Source organism: Colletotrichum graminicola (genome assembly GCF_000149035.1).
Source record: "Colletotrichum graminicola M1.001 genomic scaffold supercont1.9, whole genome shotgun sequence".
Classification (NCBI taxonomy): domain Eukaryota; kingdom Fungi; phylum Ascomycota; class Sordariomycetes; order Glomerellales; family Glomerellaceae; genus Colletotrichum; species Colletotrichum graminicola.
The window spans coordinates 925,850-949,556 of record NW_007361013.1 but is presented as its reverse complement, the minus strand read 5'-3'; the positions used below and the strand labels follow the sequence as shown (position 1 = coordinate 949,556).

The 23,707-nt window shown below is 47.8% G+C and overlaps 4 protein-coding genes across 4 annotated transcripts; 1 reads left to right on the top strand and 3 right to left on the bottom strand.

Moving 5' to 3' along the window:
* Positions 1-8,560: 8,560 nt before the first annotated feature.
* On the bottom strand, positions 8,561-10,032 carry GLRG_03259 (glutamate/Leucine/Phenylalanine/Valine dehydrogenase; the record flags this gene model as incomplete). The annotated part of the gene is made up of 3 exons (XM_008093944.1): positions 8,561-9,597; positions 9,652-9,927; positions 9,987-10,032. The coding sequence occupies 3 exons, from the start codon at positions 10,030-10,032 to the stop codon at positions 8,561-8,563; spliced, it is 1,359 nt and encodes a 452-aa protein (XP_008092135.1).
* A 3,122-nt stretch (positions 10,033-13,154) lies between these two features.
* Positions 13,155-16,583, bottom strand: GLRG_03258 (DNA polymerase family B; the record flags this gene model as incomplete). Its single annotated transcript, XM_008093943.1, has 3 exons — positions 13,155-13,896; positions 13,951-15,764; positions 15,828-16,583. The coding sequence occupies 3 exons, from the start codon at positions 16,581-16,583 to the stop codon at positions 13,155-13,157; spliced, it is 3,312 nt and encodes a 1,103-aa protein (XP_008092134.1).
* A 1,399-nt stretch (positions 16,584-17,982) lies between these two features.
* Positions 17,983-19,776, bottom strand: GLRG_03257 (rhomboid family protein; the record flags this gene model as incomplete). Its single annotated transcript, XM_008093942.1, has 3 exons — positions 17,983-18,033; positions 18,085-19,037; positions 19,095-19,776. The coding sequence occupies 3 exons, from the start codon at positions 19,774-19,776 to the stop codon at positions 17,983-17,985; spliced, it is 1,686 nt and encodes a 561-aa protein (XP_008092133.1).
* Positions 19,777-22,511: 2,735 nt separating this feature from the next.
* GLRG_03256 (uncharacterized protein) lies at positions 22,512-23,469 on the top strand (the record flags this gene model as incomplete). Its single annotated transcript, XM_008093941.1, has 2 exons — positions 22,512-22,586; positions 22,642-23,469. 2 exons carry the CDS (start codon positions 22,512-22,514, stop codon positions 23,467-23,469), a joined length of 903 nt encoding a protein of 300 aa, XP_008092132.1.
* Positions 23,470-23,707: the final 238 nt, after the last annotated feature.

Genomic DNA, 23,707 nt, shown 5'->3' with positions numbered 1-23,707 from the left:
ATTATTTAGTGTTAAAGAAAGTTAGTACTATATATATAGTTATTACTATCTTTAATTAGTTAAAGGCGTTAATCTCTTTTATAGTAAGTAATATAATATTAACTAATTTTACTTATATATTATAGGCTTTTTTTAGTATTTTACCTAGTGTAGGCTTTTTATCTTAATCTTACTTATAATATATATATACTAAAAGCGCTTTATGTTCTTTTAGTAGTTAGGTAGTAGTAGTATATTATAGAATATAGTAATATAGTAAACTACTAAGGCTAAGGAAGTGCTCTAGTGCCTTTAATGTCTTAAGAAATTTAATTCCTCTAATAGCCTATAGCTTTTTGTCTAGTATACTAAGTCTAAATAAGTTAACTATTTTACTTAGGATAATTACTATTAGAAATTTAATATTAGACTTATTAGCTCTTAATACTATATTTACTTTAGTTAACCTCTAAAACACTTATTCTAGGTTATTAATATAATTATTAATGCCTTTTAGTAAAGTAACTATAATATTATTATAGTATAAGTCTATAATAGTGCCCTTAAGGATAATATTTATCTAACGTTAAATATATATGTTATAGTTTTTAAATCTTATAACTAGATATTAAAAAGTAAATTATCTTTTATAAGTAATAATAGTAAATACCTATTATAAACTTAGGTAGACTTTCTATTAGTAGTAAAACGCTATAGCGTTAAATATTAAAATATATATTATATTAGTATACTTACTAATAATTTTATTTTATATTTTTATAAGGTATATATCTATAATAACTATACTATTTAATAGTTAAATATTTATAACTATATAACCTTTTTTTAACTTATTATTACTAGTAGGTTTAAATAGGTTAGACTAAGTTTTAGTTATAAAGGATATTACTAGTTAAAGCTTATTTATATAGGATATAGTTAATTATTATTAAGCCTCTTTTTTTTATTATATAGCCTTATCTATTAATTATTACTAGACTATAAACACTAAATATATAGCTAGTACCTACTTATCTATTTAGTATATCTTATTTGCTTTACCTAGCTTATTAAGTGTGTAGTTAATAATATTTTTTTCTCTTAAGCTAGCTAGATAGATTTTATACTTATATAGTAGTAACTTATACTAGTCTAGTTTAAAAAAGACTTATATTTATTAATCTTTAGGTATATTAGTAAAACTATTACTTTTAAAGATATATTTATAGTAGTTAAGTAGCTATAAAAGCTTATTAGTATCTAGTTACTTATTATAGATCTTAACGCTAGTAGAGTGCGTTACTGTCTCTTTTTATTACTAGATTAGCGTAGTGTAGATAAGTCTAGACTTAGGGTATAATAGCTCTTTTAGTGCTATCTTTATAGCTACTTTATGTTATTTACTATTAACTATATAAGCTTATATTAATAGGTTAATAGAGACTAAATAGCCTAGAAATTACTAGCGTTAAATAGTCTAGTGCTTATTAGTTTTATTATAGACTATAATCTAATCTAAGCTTATGTTTATAAGTAGTATGTATATAGCTACTAATAAGTTAGTTAGCTTAAATAATAGGTCCTGTTATATATTACGTATAAGATAAATAATTAATATAGTTACTAAAGACTATAGTAGTATAGTAACTTATTATTAGGCTATAACCTTAGCTTAATATTAGGTGTTATTACGTTATACTACTATAAGGATTTTTACGTTATAGGATATAATAATAGTATATCTTTTACTATTAAAGATATTAAATTATTTTAGTCCTAAGTAGTCTATACTAATAAGTATATTAGGTATAAGGTTATTTACTATAGCTATTTCTTTAGTAAATAATACTATTACTAGTTAATTATCTAGTTAATGTTACCCTTAAAAGTAGAGATCTATAACTATATAGTCTTAAGTAGTGTAGACTTTATTACTAATACCTTAGATATTTAGTAGAACTACCTATATATAGATTTTAAGTGCTAGGTAGTGTTTATATAAGAATATTTTATTAATAAGAGAAGTTAAATAACCTATATTAGTATATACGTCTATCTAGGTAGTATACTACTATAGGTTAGGTGTAATCTAGTAGTAGAGGTATAACTATAACCTAAATCTAAAGCTAGTGCTAATCTAGGTTATTAAGTTAACCTTAGATTTAATTATAACTAGAGGTATACTTAATATACTTATTAGTTATACTAATATAGACTTAATATTACTATAAAAGGCGTAGTCTTTTATGTTTATATTACTATAAGTAGTATAATACTATTTCTATATATACTTATATAATTAGTTATTACTTAGGAAGGTCTTTATATACTATTTATATATACGTTTAGTAGCTAGGTGTAGTTAATAAGGGGTAGAAGTAGCTATAAACTATATATTACTACTATTTATATTATTTATAAATAGGTATAAATTACTTAGTTTAATTTAGTCTGTATTTACTTTATTATAAATCGTTTAGTTATAGTTATTATAGGTTATAGGGTTAACCTTACTTTATTTATTAGCTGCTAATAGTAACTTATAGTAAGTACTTAACTCCTCCTTAGTTACTAGCTTATTACTATAGTAAGCTATAGCTTATAGCTGTCTTAAGGCGTTAATTAGTAGTTAATGTCTTCTGTTCTATCTAAGACGTCTGTTTTTAGGTATAACTATATTATCTGTTTATTATTAGTAGTTATAGTAATTTTAGCCTTAAGGCTATAGAGGCCTATTAAATTAGTATAAAGTAGGAAACTTAGTAAATTAATTTAGCTAATTTTACTATAGTTAGAAACCTACTGTCTGCTATAATATCTACGCCTAAGGCGCTTATGTCTAAGACGCTAGTGTTTAAGGCGTCTATAGGCTTAATAGTAGTCTTTATAAATTATTTTATTTACTATTATAACTACTAGTAGGCTAATGTTACTAGTTAGTAGTAGTTTAATATAAAGGTAAAAGTAGATATAAAAATTATCTTATAAGGGGTATTAATACTACCTTACCTAAGTATTAAGCTTATTACTAATTTTAGTATATAGTACGCTTTATAGCTAATATAGTTATAGCTAATTTATAGTCCTTAACTTATTAAAGGAAATTATTTAATATAGTTATTTATATAGGTAAGGAAATAATAGTCTTAATAGCCTTATTAAAGGATTTATAAATAGCTTTTAATTAACTAAGTATATTTATAATACTATACGCTTTTATATTATAAACTATAGTCTAGATATATATAAAAATATCTTTATATAGTTATATATTATAAATACTATAAGACGCCTATTTTTATTATTTTATAGCTTTACTATAGTATAGCTAGAAGCGTTTTATAAGTTTAAATAAGATAGTATTAATTATTACTATATATAGTAAGTTATAGTTAGTTTATATAATAATCTATAAGTACTAAACTAAGGTAAGGCCTTATAGGTATTATATCTATATACTATAAACTTATTTATTAGATTTAGTAATAGCTAAGTCTTTTAATTAATCTATAAAAGTAAATATGTCTATATATATAGTTATCTTACTATTAAAGACTATACCTAGCTATATTAAATCTTAGGCGTTAGGATTAAAAATACCTATATACTAAGGACTTAATATTTTATTATTTCTTATTACTAGCGCTAGTAACTATATAGGTACTAATCTATCTTTAAGTATATCTACTATTATTTATACTATATCTATAGTAATAGTTTTATATTAGCTATATAAATCCTTATTAATATTATAGTATAAATTAGCTATAGCTATATTTAGTATAGCTACTACTATTTCTACTATAAGGGGTTTTATTATAATAGGTAATTTTTCTTTTATTAAGAATAGTTTAACTATTATAATATAAGTCTACTTATCTTACCTAGCCTATTTAACGTCTATTTCTTTAGGCTTTTAGTAGTTAGTTACTATAATTAATAACTAAGATAGTATTAAAATAGCTTATTATAGTTTACTTTTATTAAGGTTAAGTAGACTAATATAAGCGTTACTACTTAAAGTAGTTAGATCTTTTAGGGTATAAAAAGTAAATAGTTTTAAGAAGTCTAATCTGCTTAAGCCTACTATAACTATAGTAATCTGTTTAGTAAAAAGGTATATAGTAGTAGGCTTATTTAGTGCTATAAGGGGGTTAGTAGTAATAGTAATATCTTAGTTACTACTAGTTAGGTATATCTAAGACGCTTATTACTACTTAGTAAGGAAATATAAAAAAGCTCTCTTTAACTTGTAAAGGTATAGGTGGTGTGCTACGCCTGTTAATAGACTATTCTGGTATTGCTAAAAGATTAATTAGTTTAGGCACTAAGTGCCTGAAATGCACCACATATGGCCTTATAAAGGGTAACTAGGCTAACCCCTTATAATTGCCCCCCTTCTAATGCGACGCGTCCTGAGTCGCTTTAGGCCTACGTATACGCACTGGCGCTGGTAACTGTGCGCTGGAGCATAAGGTCATGTTAACCCTGAAGGCCCTGGGCGCCTGGCACCTGGTGACAGCTGGGGGACCTCCGGCTGGCGCTAGGCTTGCCTATTGTATATTAGTCCCTCTGAGCCTAACGTAAGCTGCCCCTTATTTATGCCTAGCTAACTAATCTACTGATTGATGACCTTCTAGCCCCTTAAGGCCTACACTAAAGAGAGTCTTAACAGGCGGGATTTGAACCTAGCCCCTGTTAACAGCCAGAAGACCCACTTAGTGCCTGAATAATTGTAAAGGTATGGGTGGTGTGCTACGCCTGTCAATAGACTATTCTGGCATTACCAAAAGATTAATTAGTTTAGGCACTAAGTGCCTGAAATGCACCACACATGGCCTTATAAAGGGTAACCAGGCTAACCCCTTACATAACTCTAACTACTTTATAAGGTAGTTATTATTAAAATAAGTAAGTTAATCTAGATTATTTAAAATAGCCTTTAGTAGCCTTTAGGCTATAGCCTTATTATTATTAGTAATAATAGGTAAATCTATAACTTTTATAAAGCGTAAGAGTTTTATAGTCTATTAATAAAGCTTATCTATTAATATAGAGGAGGTATACTATTAGTAATATATAAGAGGTAGTTATAGTATATAACTAAGATAAATAAATTAAGTTTAAATAAGGGAAGGGTTTATAAATAGATAGTAAGGGTAAAGTATAGGTAGTAGTTAGGGATAAGGTTAGTCTTAGTTAACGTTAGGTAAGTTAGTAATAGTAGTAAAAATGCTAAGTAGCGCATGTGCCTAGTTTTCTGTTTTTCTGTTTATCTGTAGGCTCTAATTGGTGATGGTGGGCCTAGATCTTTTGAATTGGTTGTGCTACCAATTGTCAAGGTATGGTGGTGTGTATGTAGTTGATTTACTGTCTATCTGCTGATGTGGAGTACTGGCTGCTTTATGTAGCCCATAGTGGGCTTACGTAACAGAATGGCTGCGAGCAGTGTGCGAGCGAGCGAGTGAGACGGAGAAACAAACCAATGCGGGTCGAGAGACATGGCCAAGATAGGTTTTCTCAGGTCAGCCATCGCATCGCGCAAATGGGCCAATTGTAGGCCTCAAAAGTCTGCCTTGGCCGTTTGGATTTTGGCCCTGAACCCCGGCCCCCCGGTTATCTGCCACTAGTCCTGTAGTGGCAGCGTCCCAAAAGATATACCCCACATGGTGTACCTAGGTACCATTACAGGTACCTACCTGAATAGGTAAACTTGGTAGGTACCCAGATACCTAGGTGGACACCTCACTACCAAGTACGGAATAAAAAAAACCTACCACGCGGTTCCGAATATGATTGCCTGGAACATCCTTGCACGCCCTGACGATTCCAGTGGGAATGTCATCATGGTTTACCCTAATCTCAACCCTTGATCGACCCCAGGCAGCCACAATTGACACCGGAGCGTCAGTCCCAGGACCAGGAAACCTCCTCGCGGCCCTGCGCGCAATGCAACCGCAAGCAACCCTTGGAGTAAAATGGATATCGCAAGGCATAGATAGCATACCTAGCCATCCATGGCTGCCCACTCCTGCCCTCGAGCCGAGTCTCTCCCAATGCCGGAAGGATTGATTCCCCCCCATCAACAGCTGCGCCGGCCCGCGCTTAGTCAGAACGGAAGTAGAGACAGACACCTTCTGCGTGCCAATGGCAACATGGCAGCCGATATCTACCTACCTAGGTAGTGAGCGGACTAGGCTAGTCTATTTGTCGACGACTTGCGTAGTCAATCACCCAACAGTCTGCGTAAAGCCACGAATAGCGGACTGCAGAATCTCGTGTGCAACTAGGCAGCTTTGGAATATAGTACCTACCTAAGCATCCGAGAGATGAGCAACAGGCACGGGCCGCAGTAATTGAGTGAAACGGGACGGTGATCTCATAGTAGAGATCTGGTTGGATGAAGATGTGTGTAAATCTGACAAATCGGGGGTTTCATAGACTCAACGCACCGCTTTCGCCATTCGTCTGACTGTATCTCGATCCATGTCCAGAGCCATGAGGACTCCTGGCTGCAAAACACTCCCATGTGCTTACCTAGGACGGTGTTGTCTACCTACCTACCTACTACCTAAGTGATCAACGCTGCGGGTCCTTACCGCGGACCCGTAGTTGGGGGCTGCGCCATCCGGCCGCCCTTTGCGGAACGGGCGACGACGGGCGCTGGGCGGCTGACAGCTTGCAGTAGTCGTTGCATGCTGCGCCTGCCGCTAATTACTGCCACGGCGGTCCCCCCAATTGAATTTCATCCATGCCTTCTTCTAAATAGGTACTTTGTATACCCTATACCTACACAAACCAAACTCAGTCCCCGCTGTCTCAAGGCAACCGTCAGGCTGAGCCTGCGTCTGACCGATCATCCAGCGCCATGTTACTGCACAGCAACCCTCGCCCAGGCCTAGCTTCATGATTCGTCACATTCATTCTCTAACCTCCCCTTCCCCTTCCCCCAGGTCCGACAACATCCGTGACACCAATCGGCCCATTGTCAGCAATCGTGCGATGGGGACACACACACGCCGGGGTCGCGTCTCCGTACGAATACAACGACATCGTCCAATGTCGTCGTCCGTCTGTCTGCGCACAGGTCAGCCTTTATCCTCCTCCCTGGACATAGGGCTGAGGTACCTGTCCTGTCTGTCTGCCCCCGACGCACGTTCGCTACATCGGGCTTCCTGCAGGGGTCAGCCCATTAGCTTCACGCCAATGCCCTGCAACCACTTACGCAGACAATAGCGTCTTCACCGAACGGTGGTAATCTTGGCAAGGAAGCGGACCAAGATCGAACGGCGGAAGCCAACAACAGCCAAGCAGCCACCATCCGTCAGGAGGACAATTGACCGCGAAACGCAGCAGCAATCAACTCAACTAATTAGAACCATCGATGATCTATTCGGTCCACATCTACCTACCCATGCCTCGGTGCCACAGAACTCGGTCATGTGTCGAGGACATAGCACCTTACGATGCGCCTTGTCTACTGACTCCATCCCGTTACATCGTCCGTCAGGAGCGCCGCCATCCGCCGTTTCCACCCCTTGATACACGCAATTTTAGTGACGTGATGTTAAATAAAACGGGACCCAGATGCTGTGCCGCCTTGGGTCCATTCCGAGGCCGAATCAGCGTTATCGTCGAGTCGTTCTACGGCATACATAATCCCCGGACTGTCCTCTTTCAAGCCGTCGCACAAACTCTCTTTGGATACCATGAAGCCACCAACGATAATTACTGGCAGAGCTGTACCTCCATCTGACCAATGTCAGCTCAGCGCTACGGAGCCGGCGTATGCAGCACAGCCCACGCCTTGTCAATAACACCCCACGCGAGCCGAGGACAGGGGAATGGACCCCAGTAGACTCAACTTGGAGCTAGCCATTGAGCGTTTGTCTGAACGGTCAGACCGAGTCGCGAACAACGACGTCGATTCGCCAGTCGTTGTGATATCACATGCGGACCGGGTGGCTGCTTCACAGGTGCTATCATCGTCTTCGTCGAATCGCTTCCTCGTCATACCGCAAGCTTACCCGACCGTTGCTACCCACCAGGTTGTACCGCAAATCGTGCTTGTTGGTCGTTCCCGCACTACCGGGCTGCGGTCTCTCAATACGAGTGCGGAAACATGCCAAGCTGGCTGGCTCCTGTGACCAACCCCCGTCGTCAGCCATGCCTTACTGTTGCTGTCGATATATCGCCGGCCAACAGCAGCCTGGGAGCAATCTATCGTTAGCACTTTGTCTTCACACCCACAACAATTAGCGCCATCCCTTTGACGGTGGGCGTCCCTCGCAGGATCCGGCTCCTGCGCATTCTTTCTTCAGCATTTCAACCCGGGAGAAGAACCACTAGGACACACCAAGAGCCGATGCAACATACCATGATTTAGTTAGCTGACCAGCATGCTTGGAAAACAAATTGATTGGTATAGAAGTATCTCAGGTATCCCTGCCACCAACGCCAGCTCCGAAGTACATTTTCATGGTATAACAAAAAGCCCCAAATTCATCGCCATGTCAGTCCGTCGCCTTTATCCGCACCCTCTTTTCGCGCCCATCTCTGCCACTTTGCCGACGGTACACGCCTAGTTCCACCAGTCACCCTGGTCGTGCATGGCACGGGCAACCTTGACGAAGCCGGCGATGTTGCTACCGGCGACCAAGCTGGGAAGCTCGCCCTCGCCACCCTTGACGTAGGCCTTGGCAGTGTTGAGACCGTTCTCGAAAGCGGCAGTCATGATGTCCTTGAGCTTCTGGTCAACCTCCTCGCGGGTCCAGCTCAGGCGCTGGCTGTTCTGGGCCATCTCGAGGCCAGAGACGGCAACACCACCGCAGTTGGCGGCCTTGCCCGGGGCGTACCAGACGGCTTCGGCGCCTTTTTCCTTGCGGTGGGCTTCGAAAACGTCAATGGCCTCTTGGGTGCAGCCCATGTTGGAACCCTCGGCGACGGCAATGACGCCGGCAGCGACGAGGGCCTCAGCCTCCTCCTTGGAAACCTCATTCTGGGTCGCGGACGGAAGAGCGATGTCGACCTTGCCGACGTGGGTCCAGGGGCGGGCACCCTTGATGTACATGAAGGAGCCCTTGTGGTCAAACTCAGTCAGAGACTTGCGCTGGACCTTGAGGTTGGCGATGTTCTCGATCTGCTCAGGGGTGAAGGCAGCGTCGCCCTCGGCGACGAGACAGCCCTGCGAATCCGACAGGGAGACGACGGTAGCGCCGAGCTCGATGCACTTAAGCGCGGCGTACTGTGCGACGTTGCCGGATCCCGAGATGGCCACCCTCTTGCCGGCGAAAGTGCCCTTACCGGCATACTTGAGCATCTGCTCAACGTAGTAGACGACGCCGTAACCAGTAGCCTCGGGGCGGATCAAGCTGCCACCCCAGGAGAGGCCCTTGCCGGTGAGGACACCCTCGAACTTGTTGCGCTCCTGGCGGTAGGTGCCAAAGAGCCAGCCGATCTCGCGGCCGGAAACACCGATATCACCGGCGGGGACGTCGGTGTCAGCGCCAATGTGCTTGCTGAGCTGGCGCATGAAGGCAACGCAGAAGCGACGGATCTCGGAATCGCTCTTGCCCTTGGGGTCAAAGTCGGAGCCACCCTTGCCACCGCCCATGTTGACTATACTCAAATCAGCGAAGTGCTACTACTTTGGGTTTTGTCGGGGGACCTTACGGCCGGTCAGAGCATTCTTGAAGATCTGCTCGAAACCAAGGAACTTGAGGACGGACAAGTTCACAGTAGGGTGGAACCTCAAGCCTCCCTTGTAGGGACCCAGGGCCGAGTTGAACTGGACTCTGTAACCGCGGTTGACCTGAAGCTTGCCATTGTCGTCCTCCCAGACAACGCGGAACTGGATGACACGCTCGGGAATGGAGACGACCTCGAGGGCGGTCCTGTACTCGGGGTACTGCGTGAAGAGGGAGCTGTTCTCGAGGGTGCTGACCAGCTCTGTTCATCTTTGTCAGTCTCGTCTGAGGCAGCACGCAAGTCTTGACATGGCGACATACCGTTGTAGGCCTGCTCGAACTCGGGCTCGGTGGGAAGGTTAGACATTTTGGCGGCTGGTCAAGGATGAATGTGGCGATTCAAAATTGAACTGACGTTCCCGAGAGGTATGTGAGAGTTCGTCGGTAGCGGGGAGGGGAGAGAGGGAGAGAGAAACAGAGAAGCTGATGAGGTTCCAAATCAACCAGACCGTGGGGGGAGGGTACGCCCGCAAGATTATATACACAGCTGGGAGACCCGTCGACCAGGATCCAGAGCCAAATCGAATGAAGTAAGAGCTCACAGGTTGCCGGCCGCGAAGTGTCCAGCGGCATCCCGCCGCCATAGTTGTCGACTCTTCCAAGCTTCGGGAACCCCCGAGGTGTTGATCTCAGATGCAGCGAGGACCAGGGACTAGCGCGCGAGCAATGACATGTCCGGCTCGGCCGTGGGGGGAGCGCGGAGATAGGCCATTCTCCCTCGCCTGCATCTCAATCTTACTAGGCGTTCATTCGGTGACAGACCGGCCATTTGTCCTACCCATCACAAAACAGCTCGGGGCGAACCCACGCGGTTGACGTAAAAAAATATTCAACGAGTCTAGGCTGAACAGAGTGCTGGGACCGGGCACGGGTTTCCACGCCATGTGACAGGGATGCAGGTCCCTTTATGCAGCTTTCTGATTTGCTCGGCGGCTGTGAATTATCCAAAGAGGTAAGAGGTTGCCCCAGCCGTACATCGCTCGAGCGATTCCGGAGGCGGCGACCCCAGCTTGGCTTGCCATGCTGAGGCGGAACCAGGAGACCGCAGGGGCCAGGGATGGTCCGGACACACATTCAAGGGTCTTTAGTCGGAACCGGAATCATTGGGCGTCATCCCAACGATTGCCATGGCCTGCGGCGGCCTTTGGGCATCTTGCCTTCGTTTCGAGATCCCGCTGGCACATGTTTCCGCCTGGACGCTATGAGTCCAGTGTCTTGCCCCCACCTGTCTCGATAATCGAAAGGGCATCCCGTCACCCCCGTCGCATCTCGATGTCATTTGCAGATCGGCTTGCATGCTTTGGCGTGCCACTCGCACAAGAGCCGACATCAGTACGTCCCGCGTCGTGTGCAAGCCGTACCTCAGCTGCCTATCGACGACCTGTCATTGGTCGCCGCAATCAAGACACAAAATTTGGTGTATCTGAGCCCTTTTTTTTTTTTTTTTTTTTTTTTTTTTTTTTTTTTGGCGATCGCAAGGTAACTTTGCAGCGCTAGGGGCAGATGCCGCTAGATCGATGCGCGCAAAGAATGCCTTGATGAGCGAGGTGCTGCATTGCTGCCCATGACGCCGCGCCGTCATGTCTTGCATGGGTCAGATAAGAGACTCTGAGGAGGCGAGGAGACTTGCGACAGGTTGGACACATGTCAATTGCTCATCACAACTCGTAAGTCCTGTTGATGCGACGGGCCCGATGCGACTGGGTAGGAAAGCCTTGGTCCTTTGGCTATGACAGGATAGGTTGGCAAAGGCGCGCCGTTTTTCGGCGCCCCAGGTCGCGCTTCCGCTATCGGAAGTGAAGAGCAGCACTGCCGCAGTCGACGCGGAATTGCCGTTGTCGACGAGTCGAAAATCCGACAGGCAGAATGTGACTGCAGCCTTCAAACCCTCTCCCGCCGACATCGCACCTCAACTCTGAACTCCCGACCACCCCAGTCGACCATACCAGTGAGGTTCCCCCCCCCCCCCCTTCCCATAGAGGGGTTTCTTTCCTCCAATAGTACTCCGGGGCCCCATCTCTCCATCCCGCAGCGTTCCACGACGGGAGTGGCCCCCATACTCTCGGAATCAGGTTGCTTAGTTCCTTTGCGGCGTTTACTGTGTTCTACATCGCGTGAACTGTGGAGCACGGCAACCCACGCGACGGAGACGACCATTCGACCCTCCGTTACAGAGTGGGGGGGGGGGGGGGCGCTTGAAGCAACGGCCGAGGAAGACAACCGTCTTCTTGGTGAGTCGGCTTTATGGGGGAGACGACGACCCGAGATCTCCCAGTACCTGAGCTCCTGGCACGTACGTAACGGATTCCCGCCGTGGATAATACGAAGCATGACAGCCTTTGCTCAGTTACCAGAGACAAGTGACGGTTGCGATGCGTGCCCGCATGCCTCGATTCTGAGCCCTGCCGCTGTATGTATGGTTTCGATTGTGGATCATTTGTGCCCTGGCGCGAGCTTGATGAGGCAGTAGTGTAGCATCCAATATCCCGGAACCATTTTGACCAGAGAAAGGCGTGTTGCAAGGTCGCGTTGCGGCTGAGGCGAGGCACAGTCAAGAGCCCTCGGGGTAACACGGTCTAGGAGGAAGGAGCCTTGCTAACCCCCCCCCCCCCAAACACCGGGAGGAAGTAATACAATGGACTAAGAAAAAGGGGTCTCGTGTCGAGAAACGAAAGGGAACCCCCGAAGCCGGCAGCGGCCAACCACGATGAAGACAATGACGACGACAACGTTTGGCGGTTCTTCTTGGTCGTCGTCTACCTTAATCACTCGTCCCCTGCCGCCGCCGCCAATGCCGATCCGTCAAGGCTTTTGTTACCCAATTCTCGTACACAACCAGAACTCCTCTCGTCCAAGGCGCGTTGTCCTCCGGTTCTCGCAACGGAACTTGTCCATTGAGGGGACACACACACATACAGACACACACGCGCGTTCTGCTGACAGTGATCCAAAGTGAGGGGGGCAAAAATAAAAAATAAAAAATCTTCATCATCATCTTTTTCTTCTGTGGAAATTATGCCGCAGACTAGGCTCGTTTCTCCTCTCCTGTTCCCCCTCGTACTACGGCCATTTCACACTACATACAGAACACAGACACTCGTCCCAATTTCCCACCCTCCCGATTCTTCCCAAGTTTATGGACAATAGTACTCCTCGAGTCTCGTATTTGCATCCGTGTTTTCTCCTCTCAGCAAGGTTTCTGGTTCCCATTTTCCTCGCCCTGTCTGCCCACCCGAGTGAGTCTCCATTGGCCTCTCAAAGGCCTTGTAAAGTAGTCAACGCCGATAAACGCCTATTCCAAAATGACGTGCATGCGACTCTCTGCGCAGACCTCCGCACCACTGCTGCTGCACCTGCGGCTCAGGGTAAGAAAAAGCTTGGCGTCGTGGAAAGCCTCCTCCATGCCATCCCCCTGTCTTGGCATGTGCCTTACCAGATCGCCGCCTGGTCAAAGTCGAACCTCGTCAGCTCCTTTCCTGCGTCTTCCAAATCCTTCTTCGCCTTCATGCGCATGTAGAAGATGGGACAGTCCTTGCTGCTGCAAATCACCTCGCAGTGCATGCTGCCCTGGCATCGCTGGCACTGCGTCCAGAGCCGTCCGAACCGTACCTCGAGGTCCGATACCTTGTCCAGTGTCTTCTTGTACAGTTCGCCGACCCGGGGCGCGCAATCCGAGCACACAGCCCCCTCGCTCTCTTCCTTGCCCCTGAGCGGTTTCTTGCATCCCATGCATGTCTGCGTCTTCTTTGCGAACTTCATCAGGCCTCCGACTGTCGGCGCCGACACGGCAATCGTCCGTGTGTGAGCTCCTGTCAGGAGAGAGTTCGCCTTGGTCTCACCCAAAATGGGCTCGAAGATCCTGCCCAGGGGCTTTGCAAGCTGGTTGTCGAGGTAATATTTTGTGTCGATCGGAACGTTGTTCTCGAGGACGTAGATGGGATCCTCCGACTTTTCGTAGTTCTTGGAGCCTGCCGCGCCCTTGATCATCACGTACGCCACTCGGTCACCAAGACCTGGTGCCGAACCAGCGTCGCGCTTCTTCATTCTCTGAGCAAGTTCCACGTGAGCTTGTTTGGCGGCGTAGTCGTCTTTGGTAAGTGCCTTTGTGATGACGAGCTTCGACATATCCACCTTGTTCTGCAATAGGTCTGCGATGGTGTCTTTGACGTAACTAGAGAGTGTCAGTGTACGCGTCATTGGTGCCTAAGGGAGGTCTCCAACTTACTCTTGGGCACCCTGGACATCTTGGTCGATCAGGATCATGCGAAGCACTTTTTCAATGACAGTCTGCACAAGAAGACAGTTGTCTCGTCGCACCGTCTCGATACCCTTCGTATCCATCTTGTCGTACTTCTCCGGCTTGGTCCAGTACAGACCGGCATATCGCTTCTTGTTGATGAGAAGGTACGGGTAGTACACTTTCTCAAATTCCAACTTGATGGGCTTGACAAACTTGGAAGACACGTAGGCTGCGGCTTCTTCGCCGAACTTCATCGCCTCGGGAAGGTCTTTTGTACCAAACTTAACCATGACGGAGTCAGTGTCGCCGTAGATGACCTGCGCGTCGTGGGAGTACCCATTGGCGATGCAGTACTTCTTCTCCACCTCTTCCTTTGTTTTCATAATCATCTGACGGCCGAAACTTGTTGTGCTACTGGCGATCTCAAGACAAGGCAGCTTCCCCGTTGTGGCACCCGTGAGTCCGTAAACGGAGTTTGCACTGATCTTCAAAGCCAGCTGTCGACCGTTGAGCACGGCCTTCTTGAAAGGATCTGTTTCCATGGCGAGCTCGCGCTTGGCCTGTTTTCTGGCTGTCAACAGTTCTTCGAGAATCTGGGCCAAGAGACCCTTGCGCTGCTTAGTGGTAACAAAGGTGTCGCCGTTCGGTGTGACAATATAGTCGTCGTCCTTCTTCAGCTGGAATTTCTCAATCGCCTTCTTGTTGACCAATGTCGTATAGCAAAGGTTGTGGGCCTGCATGATACTGGGATATAGAGAGGCGAAATCGAGGGTTGCAATGGGTACGTCGTAGTATCCTCGAGTCGGCTCAATGACCGTGGCACCTTCGTACTGTTCGTCGGTGCCCTCAGATCTCATATTGGGGATGACGAGCTTCTGCTCAAGAGCTTTACGGAACAGCTGGCTGATAAACTTGACTTGCTGACCTCTGGATAGCAGAAAATTGAAGGGGATACCAGTGACTCTGGCCATTTCCGTGTAGTTTTCGAGACAAGACAGTTTATCCATTAACCGCTGTGGGAGGTAGGCATCCTTCAAACAATACAGCGCGAGGCGTCGACGTGATTCAGGGGTTCCGTTGAACAACTCTGTAATCATTGTGTGGTGGACGTCTTCCTTCTGTTCTCCCAAGAATTGCGAGCACACGGAGTTGAGTGTGTAACTGCGAAGGTGGTAGTCGCGTTGAACAAGCTGCAGCAAGTCCAGCTGGAGGCGTCCGTTGGTGTTTGTGGCTTTGCTGTCGCGGTTACCCATCTGCTTGCTGGAGAAGTTCGTCTCCTTGGCTCTGGAGGGCATGCTCGGAATACGAGACCAGTACTCGAAGCCCGGAACCTTTAGGTGTTTCGCTCTATCGAGAAGGTAGGGGAAATCGAAATTGGCAATATTGTACCCGATGAGGATGTCTGGGTCAACCTTGATAAGGAACTTCTGCCACTCGCTGAGCATTTTCTCCTCCTTTTCGAAGTCCAGGATCTGCGTGGCCACGATAGGGCTGGTGGTATCCAGGCAGAACACGTTCCGCACGAACGGCTTTTTTTCTCCGTATCTTGTTACAACGTTTGCAATCTGAATGACGGGGTCGTGTGTTGCCTCGGGGAAAATACCCTTGCGTCCGGCGCATTCGATATCGAAGGACATGATTCTTAGGGGGGCCATCTTAGACCACTCTCCCACTGGCTTATGAGCAATCAAGTCGAGATGGCTAATTTCGGCTTCTATTTGGCAATTCGATTGTCGCTGTGACTGGGGCAGAACTTGATACTTCGACGCGGGAGCTTCAACCCAGGACATGCCGAAAATCTGATCGAGGAAAGGTCAGCTTCGTTGATCAAACATGGGATGAGGAAGGAGGGGGGATCATACCTTGCAGTCTACCATGAAACGAAGGACATATTGAATGTTGTCAAACGTCATGACGCCACCATCCATGCCCTTCCACATTCCCTTCCAGTTGGCATTACCCGACTCGATCGTTGTCCTAACCCTGCTGATGAACTTGGGGTCCATGACCGTGATCTTCAAGTAAGGGCTCTTGACATTTCCTTGGAAACCGTAGATATTTTCCCTCATGAGGAAGGCAACTGAGTGGATGCATGGTTGGTGCTGCGCCACTTGTGATTCGAGGTAGGCTTTGAAGGCATTGCAGTCTTCAGGCCGAAAAGCCACCGGGGCGGCAACGTACAGGTAATGCTTGAAGTCGGTGACATGCAGCATCACCGAGTGGCCTTTCTCAGTGACACCGAATAGCTTTACTGTAGCACGGCCACCATGTAGACTGCCTTCTTCGGCCTCGATCTGCTGGAAGATGAGATTGTCTCTTGCTGGGTCGAAGTCCACGAGAGGAGGCCGCTCCCATGCCTGGTCCTTCTCGGTATTGTTCTGCTTGCGGTCGGCAATATCCTGGCTCAGTTTCTCAAGGACTTCGGATTCGAAGGCGCTCTTTGGTTGACTAGAGCCCGGGAGACCCTTGGCGTCCCTCTGGGAGCCGAAGTGGTGTGCGGGCGAGGATGAGAAGCTCTCGACTTTGCGCTTCTTGAGGGATGACGGCGTCGACGGGATGTTGCGACGGGTACTTGGTGTTTCTCCAAGCACCCGCTTCTGGGGTAGAACTGTGGCCATTGTGGGTGTATGGCGACGTTTGCTGTGAATTTGGACAGAGGTTATCAGCCAGGACACATAGTAAATAAAGTAGGTCGGGGAGGGTTGTTGGGTTGTTGCTACCGAGAGGGGACCTGTGCAAATCAATTAAGGTGGATTTCGCGACGCGCCGCAGCTCGACGTGACGTGAAAGATGCACACTTACTAATTAATGGGAGCAGGGCGCGCGGCGCGTGATGACTAAGGGAGGAAGAACGCGACCTTTTCCCCACCTTCAACCGTGCACCACCGCCGTTAGGTCTACGGTTTGAAGCAGGTCGGCAGCAGAGAGCACAATATTGGCCTTGAGACTATCAAGAATTTTATGAGATGGTGGTCATCGTTGATGCTCATTACATGATGTTAAATTAAACGAATCTCGTTTTGCAACATAGCTGCCTGCCTCTAGGGCAATAGAGAAATACACACACATACATGCACGTGTTGGATCATCAAATTACGTCAGTTGTCTATGGAGGCTAGAGAAAAACCCACGAAAACGACGACGGCGATGATGATGCAGCAAAAAGTTTTTCTTTGTGAGCGTTGTGACTTTACAACATGCAGCTCGCCAATTCTTGTTTTCCCAAGGGAGTGTTACCAACTGCAGGATTTGATATGCAGGCCTAGGACTAGGACTAGGACATTCCCATCAGTTAGCACTGTTTCATAGCTGCACATAGTGGGGACAACAAATAATATGCTATTTGGCCCTTCCTCAGATATCCATTCTTAGGAGGCATCAACGGCGGCCGGTCAGGACCGCTCAGCAAGCCATGCTTATAAGAGATAATCAAGGGATTATTGACAGAAGGCTTGGACTGGACGAAGACGTCATCTACACTGATGAAACACATGCTTTGGCGCGGTTGAGCGACCTTAAAGGTCTCGGGTGAAGGGCCCTTCGAACAGAGTCCGAGGGCCCTGACGTAGCGGTTGGTTCATATTCGCATAGCTAAGAGAATAAAAGCGAAACTGCGTTGGGGAAATGCTATGCTTATTTAAATCCTATTAGGACCAGCCGAGTTTTGCATACGTAACTTCGTTCAGCCAGTCGAATGATCTGTGGTGCAGCCAAGGCAGCGCCGCATCAACACGGACGTGGCAATGATCTGCTGTCACCAAGGCAAATAGTCTGTTGGCTGTCATCAAGTACAAGCCTGATGCTACCCTCCTTGCCGTTTTGTGTACAATACAATATGGATCGTTCGAGGCAGTTCTTCTCTTGTTTGGAATAGGCGGGTAGACACACTCCCTTTCATAAAATACCCATCTTGAACCAGACGCCGTCGCTGAGCAATGCAAACCATAAGACCCCCTTGTCAAAAAATGTGACCCGATGCATTATAAGTGCGGTCGATTTTCTAATGGCATCAACCCCTCAAGATCTCGTGATCTTGAAGTTGTCAAGCTCGCACCAATTGTTGACAGGCTATTCTTGGGTTAGCAGACTGCCGCTAAGAATTGATCCGGTGACACTTACAATGCAACTGAGGTACTTGCACCAGCTGCAAGTGTTATGGTAGATGTAGAAGTTGTTGAGCAAGACAATGAAGACGATGATGACGGTCAGCAAAAAGCCGGCTCTGACCAGCCACCAAGCCCACCAAAGTGGCTTCCGCCCCTTGAAGAACCCAACTGGGTTCTTCAAGAACGGGGGCGGGCCTTGATTAGGATTGAGTTGCATTGATGCGTAGGACGGGTCTTCGGCTCCCATTCTCCGTCTCAGGGAGTTGGGAGAATGCAGAACGCAGACGCCAAGCGCTAGGCCCATCAAGAAACCACCGATATGGGCGAAGTTGTCCAGACCTGGCAGGAGTCCCAGCACAAAGGATATGACGACGTCCAACATTATGAACATCAGATCCTTGACAGGGCTGCGCCGGTCTTTCCACGAGTACAAGAGGTCGAGCAGAGTAAGAGCGATGACACCAAAGAGCGCGCCTGATGCACCTGTCGATGCGGCCATGACGCCGGCATAGTTCGCTCCCATGACGTTGCCAAAGATACCGGCGCTCAAATATACCAAGAAGAACCGAATCGAGCCGATGGCTACCTCCATCTCTTTCCCTATTGTCATTTGCAGAAGCAAGTTGAACCCAATGTGAATGAGACCTGCGTGCAAGAAAATAGGCGTGATGAAGCGGAACCACTGGTTGGGCTCCGGCGACTGGTTGATGTCGGTGTAGGTAGGCTCGGGCACGCCACCAAAACCGCACAAGTCCCCTAAGCCGCAATGATTCGAAGGGTTGCTGGCATCGTTCGACGTCGAATTCGGGCAAGGCCAGGTAATGGGCTGGCCAAGATCTTGGATACCCTTGACATTGTGCATGCAGGCAACATATCGAGCGCCCATGTTGATCATCACGTACGTCGAGGGTCCGATCATGGGGTTGAAAGAGGGCTTCGTCATGATCGGCGAGCCCGTCAGTTGAGCTGGGGCAAGTCAGCATGCAATTCTACAGTCTTGATTTTGTTTTTTTGTCTCCTTACCATTCTTGACAATCTCACCGATGAAGACTGCAATCTGAACCAGGGTGAAAAAGTAAACCACCCACGGGATACCCTTCCTGTCGGCGCCAAACATGCCCAGTTGACCAAAGCCGACCTTCTTCTTGCCGCGCTGGCTCTTGGAGCGTCGAGATCCCTGCGGTGCGTCGTAGACGTGATCGTTGTCGTTCATTTCAACGTCCTTGTGCGGCTGCGTCGGCTGTCGGCTCTGCAGAGGAATATCGTCTGCCACATTCGGTCTGCTGGAATCGGGAGAAACGGAAGAGTGGCCGTAGTAACCGGTGTCCTGCTGCGTATAAGGTTTTGACTGATCAATATCGTGCATGCTGTACGGCGTTTGGCCGTGGCCAGTGTAGGCGGTATTCATATTGCTTAGACTCTGGGGGCTCTGGCTGTGGCTGTTGTGCCGGAACCCGTCCTGTGTTGAGTCTACTGGGTAAACGTGATCGTCGAAGACGGTTTCGAAGGGGGATATGGTGTTTTGGCGCGGTGGCGGTTGGCTGGCACCGGGCGCGTTCGGTATCGAGCTGTAGGGAGGCGCAGGGGTGGAGCTGGTGGAAGGAATGTTGTTGTTGTTGTTGTATGCGCCGGCGTAGTAGGGAGCAGGAGAGGGAGTTGCTCCTGATGGCGGTTTGCTGCCGTGGTAGTAATCGTTGGAAGCCATGATGTGGTGGGTATTGGGATGCCAATCACGAAAGGAAATGGGATTAGATCAGGCCGGGGAGCGGCAATGTGGGTTGACCTTGTTGTCCCCTTTCTTTTCTTCTCGGGGTCGAATTTCGCTTGAAGAGCCAGGCTTGGTCGAACTGGGTCGGACTGGAGTGAGGTGAAGCGAATCAGACTAGTGCGAGTTGGGAAATGGCTCAGGTACCGGAATGAGATAAAACGCGGAGAAATGTGACAGCGGGAGGTTGATAAGAGGTGTGAGTGTGTGGTTGGGGGGTCGTGGGTATTTGTTCGACGAGCCGAATCCAGGTCGATCGACGGCTGTGTGAGAGTGGGAGTGAGGTGAGTAGTGGATTGGTGGACGCCGATGAGCGAGGTATCCGTGGGCCGGACTAAGCAAATTACTTCGACTAGCCGACCTCTCGCTCCAACCGTCCTTTTTACCAGGTCGATGGTGCGCTGTCTGAACGGACTGCGTGTGATGTCGCAAGGCGATTGCAGTGCGGGTAGGCGAGGTCGATGATGGACTAGCGGACTAGATATGCCTGTGCACAATCCAAGCTACCTACACCACTTCGGATGGCCGTCCCAGTGAGGAAAAGACGGGCGATGCTGAGTGTCGAGGCGCACAATGTTCGTCTGCCTGATGACTGGTGGCAACCAGGAATTATAGAAGAACGAGTGAAGGGAGTATGTCAGGTGCGACAATGGTATGTCGGTCGAGGGATGAATCTAGTAGAAAGAACGGCACGTTCCAACACCGTGAAGGGGGGGATGCGAGAAGACTTATTTGTTTCAAATCGACCCTGCTTATGAACACAGGCGTTCCCCGTCTTGTACTCCGTATTTGGATGGGAAAGGTACTTGCACTCTTCTTGCCTAGGCCGCCAAGTGAGAGCCCAAAGTGACTAGTCGGTGGTTGGAGCAACGAGCACACATCACGTAGGTACTACGGTACACGGTACGAGCCATTTGGAACCTCAAACACTGCCCGCCCCTCACAGACTCGAGGCTTATGAATGGGTGGAGATGTGGGTGCCAATGACGGGAACGAGCAACATGCACAAGGGCGCAACCACCAAACGGGAGAGCCTAAGCCAAGCAGGGTGCAGTAGGCTTGCAGTAGTCCCGGCTTTGGGGCTGTGTCAGCATTGTCAGCCTCCTCCACTGAGTCTTCTCGAGGGCGACGAAAGCAGTAGCGTTGATCACACATGGCCTTCCCAGAGGTCAGAAGGAAGCACCCACACACGGTTCTTTCCTGCTGCAGCCCTTTTGTGCTAGCCAACAACTCTGCTTCTCCAGCCGTGCTATGTTTGGAAATGTAGGACACGCAAGTTTCAGAGACTTGGGTAACCAGCCTGCCGAGCCGGTGTGGCGCCTGCTGCACTTTTGCACACTCACTACCTTTTCACAGGAGCTGCTCTGCCTAGATACCTAGGTATGTGTACTATGTACATAGTATATAGTATACGTAGTTTTCCTCTCAGCCGCCTCATCCTCCGCTGCTGCCGCCTTCCGTTGGCCAGTATTGCTTCCCACCTACCTACCTACCTAGCACACCAAGGTAGGTAGGTATCTGAATGTTTCCTTTGCGGACCCGGCACGCCTGGCAAACGGCAGCTTGTCTCGCTTCATCAGCAGATCCACGTAGGATTGCCAACTGTCAGCGACTCCAAATCCTGATCACAAACAAGAACAGCAAATGACAATCCTTCTCAGCTACCTCAGAGAAGCAACCATGTATGATGAAATGTTATACGCCCTACCTAGTGCAGTGTGCAGGCTTTCGACTGGCTGCCGATCCATGCAGCGCCTGCAGTCTACTGGTACCATGCCCTCAGGGGAGTCATGACCCTTGAACGGCGATTTTAAGGCGTTGCGTGAGCAACAACACCCAGGTGTTCGTTCCATTTTATCATCCCATCACTCGCTATGCCGCTGTTCGATATGAAACTGTCTATGCCACAGACAACCTTCAACGTCCCATCGCCCGTTCTTCGAGCCACTTCATAGCATGATGATTCTGCGTATTTCGCATGTTTGCTGCAGTGTACCTTGTCGATGGAATCCAAGGACTGGAATGTGGAATTTGCGGCACCCGCGATATTGAACCAAGTACGGATATCTCGTATCCGAAAGGGTGGGTTCATCGCATCGCAGTCTGCCTCTGGGTGACCCTACCTGGTCAATTTCTCGCGGTGCCTTTTCATATTTCCAAAAACAACTTACTTTGAGTCTAACAGACGAAGCATCAGGGATGGATGGCACAAACCAACAGCGAGACCTAAAACTGGCCACCCAGCTCAGCTCTCACCGATGGGTGCGGGCAGGCCAGGGGCACTGACGACAACTGGTGGCTCGGCAGCCAGCCACTCACAAGCTGCTGGTATGTAGTGGGTGTGTGTCATCACCACCACACGAGAGACTAGGTACACGCCGTGACATACCGAAGAAGCCGGGGGTTTGTGCTTGGTAGGAGTCTCTCGTCCGTGCGCCGTTGCCCATACCACCGCTCCGCTAACGTGTCGGCCGTTTATAACGGGATTTGTGTCACGTGGAGATAAGATTAGAGGACCCCTGGTCGAAGACAGACCTTTTTTTTTTTTTTCCTCGCTTGGGGAAGCTTTAATAAGGTACCTAGCCAACGGTCGTATGACAGAATTTCTTTCTCCGTCGCGTGACTAAATTGTTCACTGTTCACAGACGACACAGCTCACACACGTCTTTAGAGCAATGGGCAGGAAGACTTCCGAAGCTGAATCCGGCTCCGATATGGAGGATGGCGGCGCCAAGCTCAATGCACCTACGGTTCGCTTGACTTCCCGAGTCTCTAAACTGCCCGCCATTCTAACCCCACCAAAAGCAGGCTAATGTTGTGAAGTCAACCGACGCCATGGATGTAGACGTCCCCCCAACCCCGGCTGAGAAGAGAGAGGCAGCGGGCGCTGCACGAGCCGAACGCGCTGCGCGTAGGAAACAGAGACGCGAGGAACTCGCAGCGCAAGGGTTCTCACATATCCCCTCGCTTGCTAGCACACCGAACCCTGAATCCGAACCTGCGTCACCCACAAAGAACAGCCAGGAGAAAAAGTCAAGAAGAAAGAAGACGGAGAAGAAGACCCCCAAGAAGGCGGGCAATATCGAGGAGACGGACGAGAAGCCTGAAGAAAATGTCCCAGAAGCTTCAGCAGCAGAGACAGAGACCCTCAGCGAGCCCACCTCTTCGGCCGCGGCACCCACGACCGACGCCGAGCCGTGTCCCTTCGTGATCGACGTAAAACCCACCAAGTTTGAGGCCAAAAGCACATCCATGACGGGCTACACCACATCGAACGCACCCAGCTCGGTCAGTGGGGCCGACTCGCAACACCAGGGCCTCAACCGCGCGGCGCGGCGGCGGTTGATGCAGATTGAGAATCGGCGGGTGGCTATCAAGAAGGAGCTCGGCATCGCGGTCGACTCGGACGACCGCCAGGCCGAGGTGGAAGCCCTCCTGTCGGCGTGGACGGCACAATTCGATGAGAGGGCCGAGGCGCGCGCGGCCAAGAAGGTGGCTAAGAAACATTCGGCTCGGTCCAATGCAAAGGGTAAGCTTCTTAAAGGACACAGCACCAACAATTACGAGAAGCAGAAGCAGATAAAGAAGCAGAAACTCAAAAACGCCCTGAGAGCCCGGCAGGAAGGCAGCTAGGGGCGAAGCTGGCCGAACTGCGGCTCGACAGCCCGCCGACATCCGGAAGAAATCAGGCGTTGTGAGGAGTAATGGGCACGAAAGCGTGGAGTAGGGTGGAAAATACAAAGTGAAAGATAAAATACTGCATGTTGGCGTCTAGCGGGTAATGTAACGGTGGGGGGATGAAACACTCAAAAAGTACATATCGAGCAGAAGCACTTAGCATCTCGTAGCGAAAGAAAACATACGTCGTTTA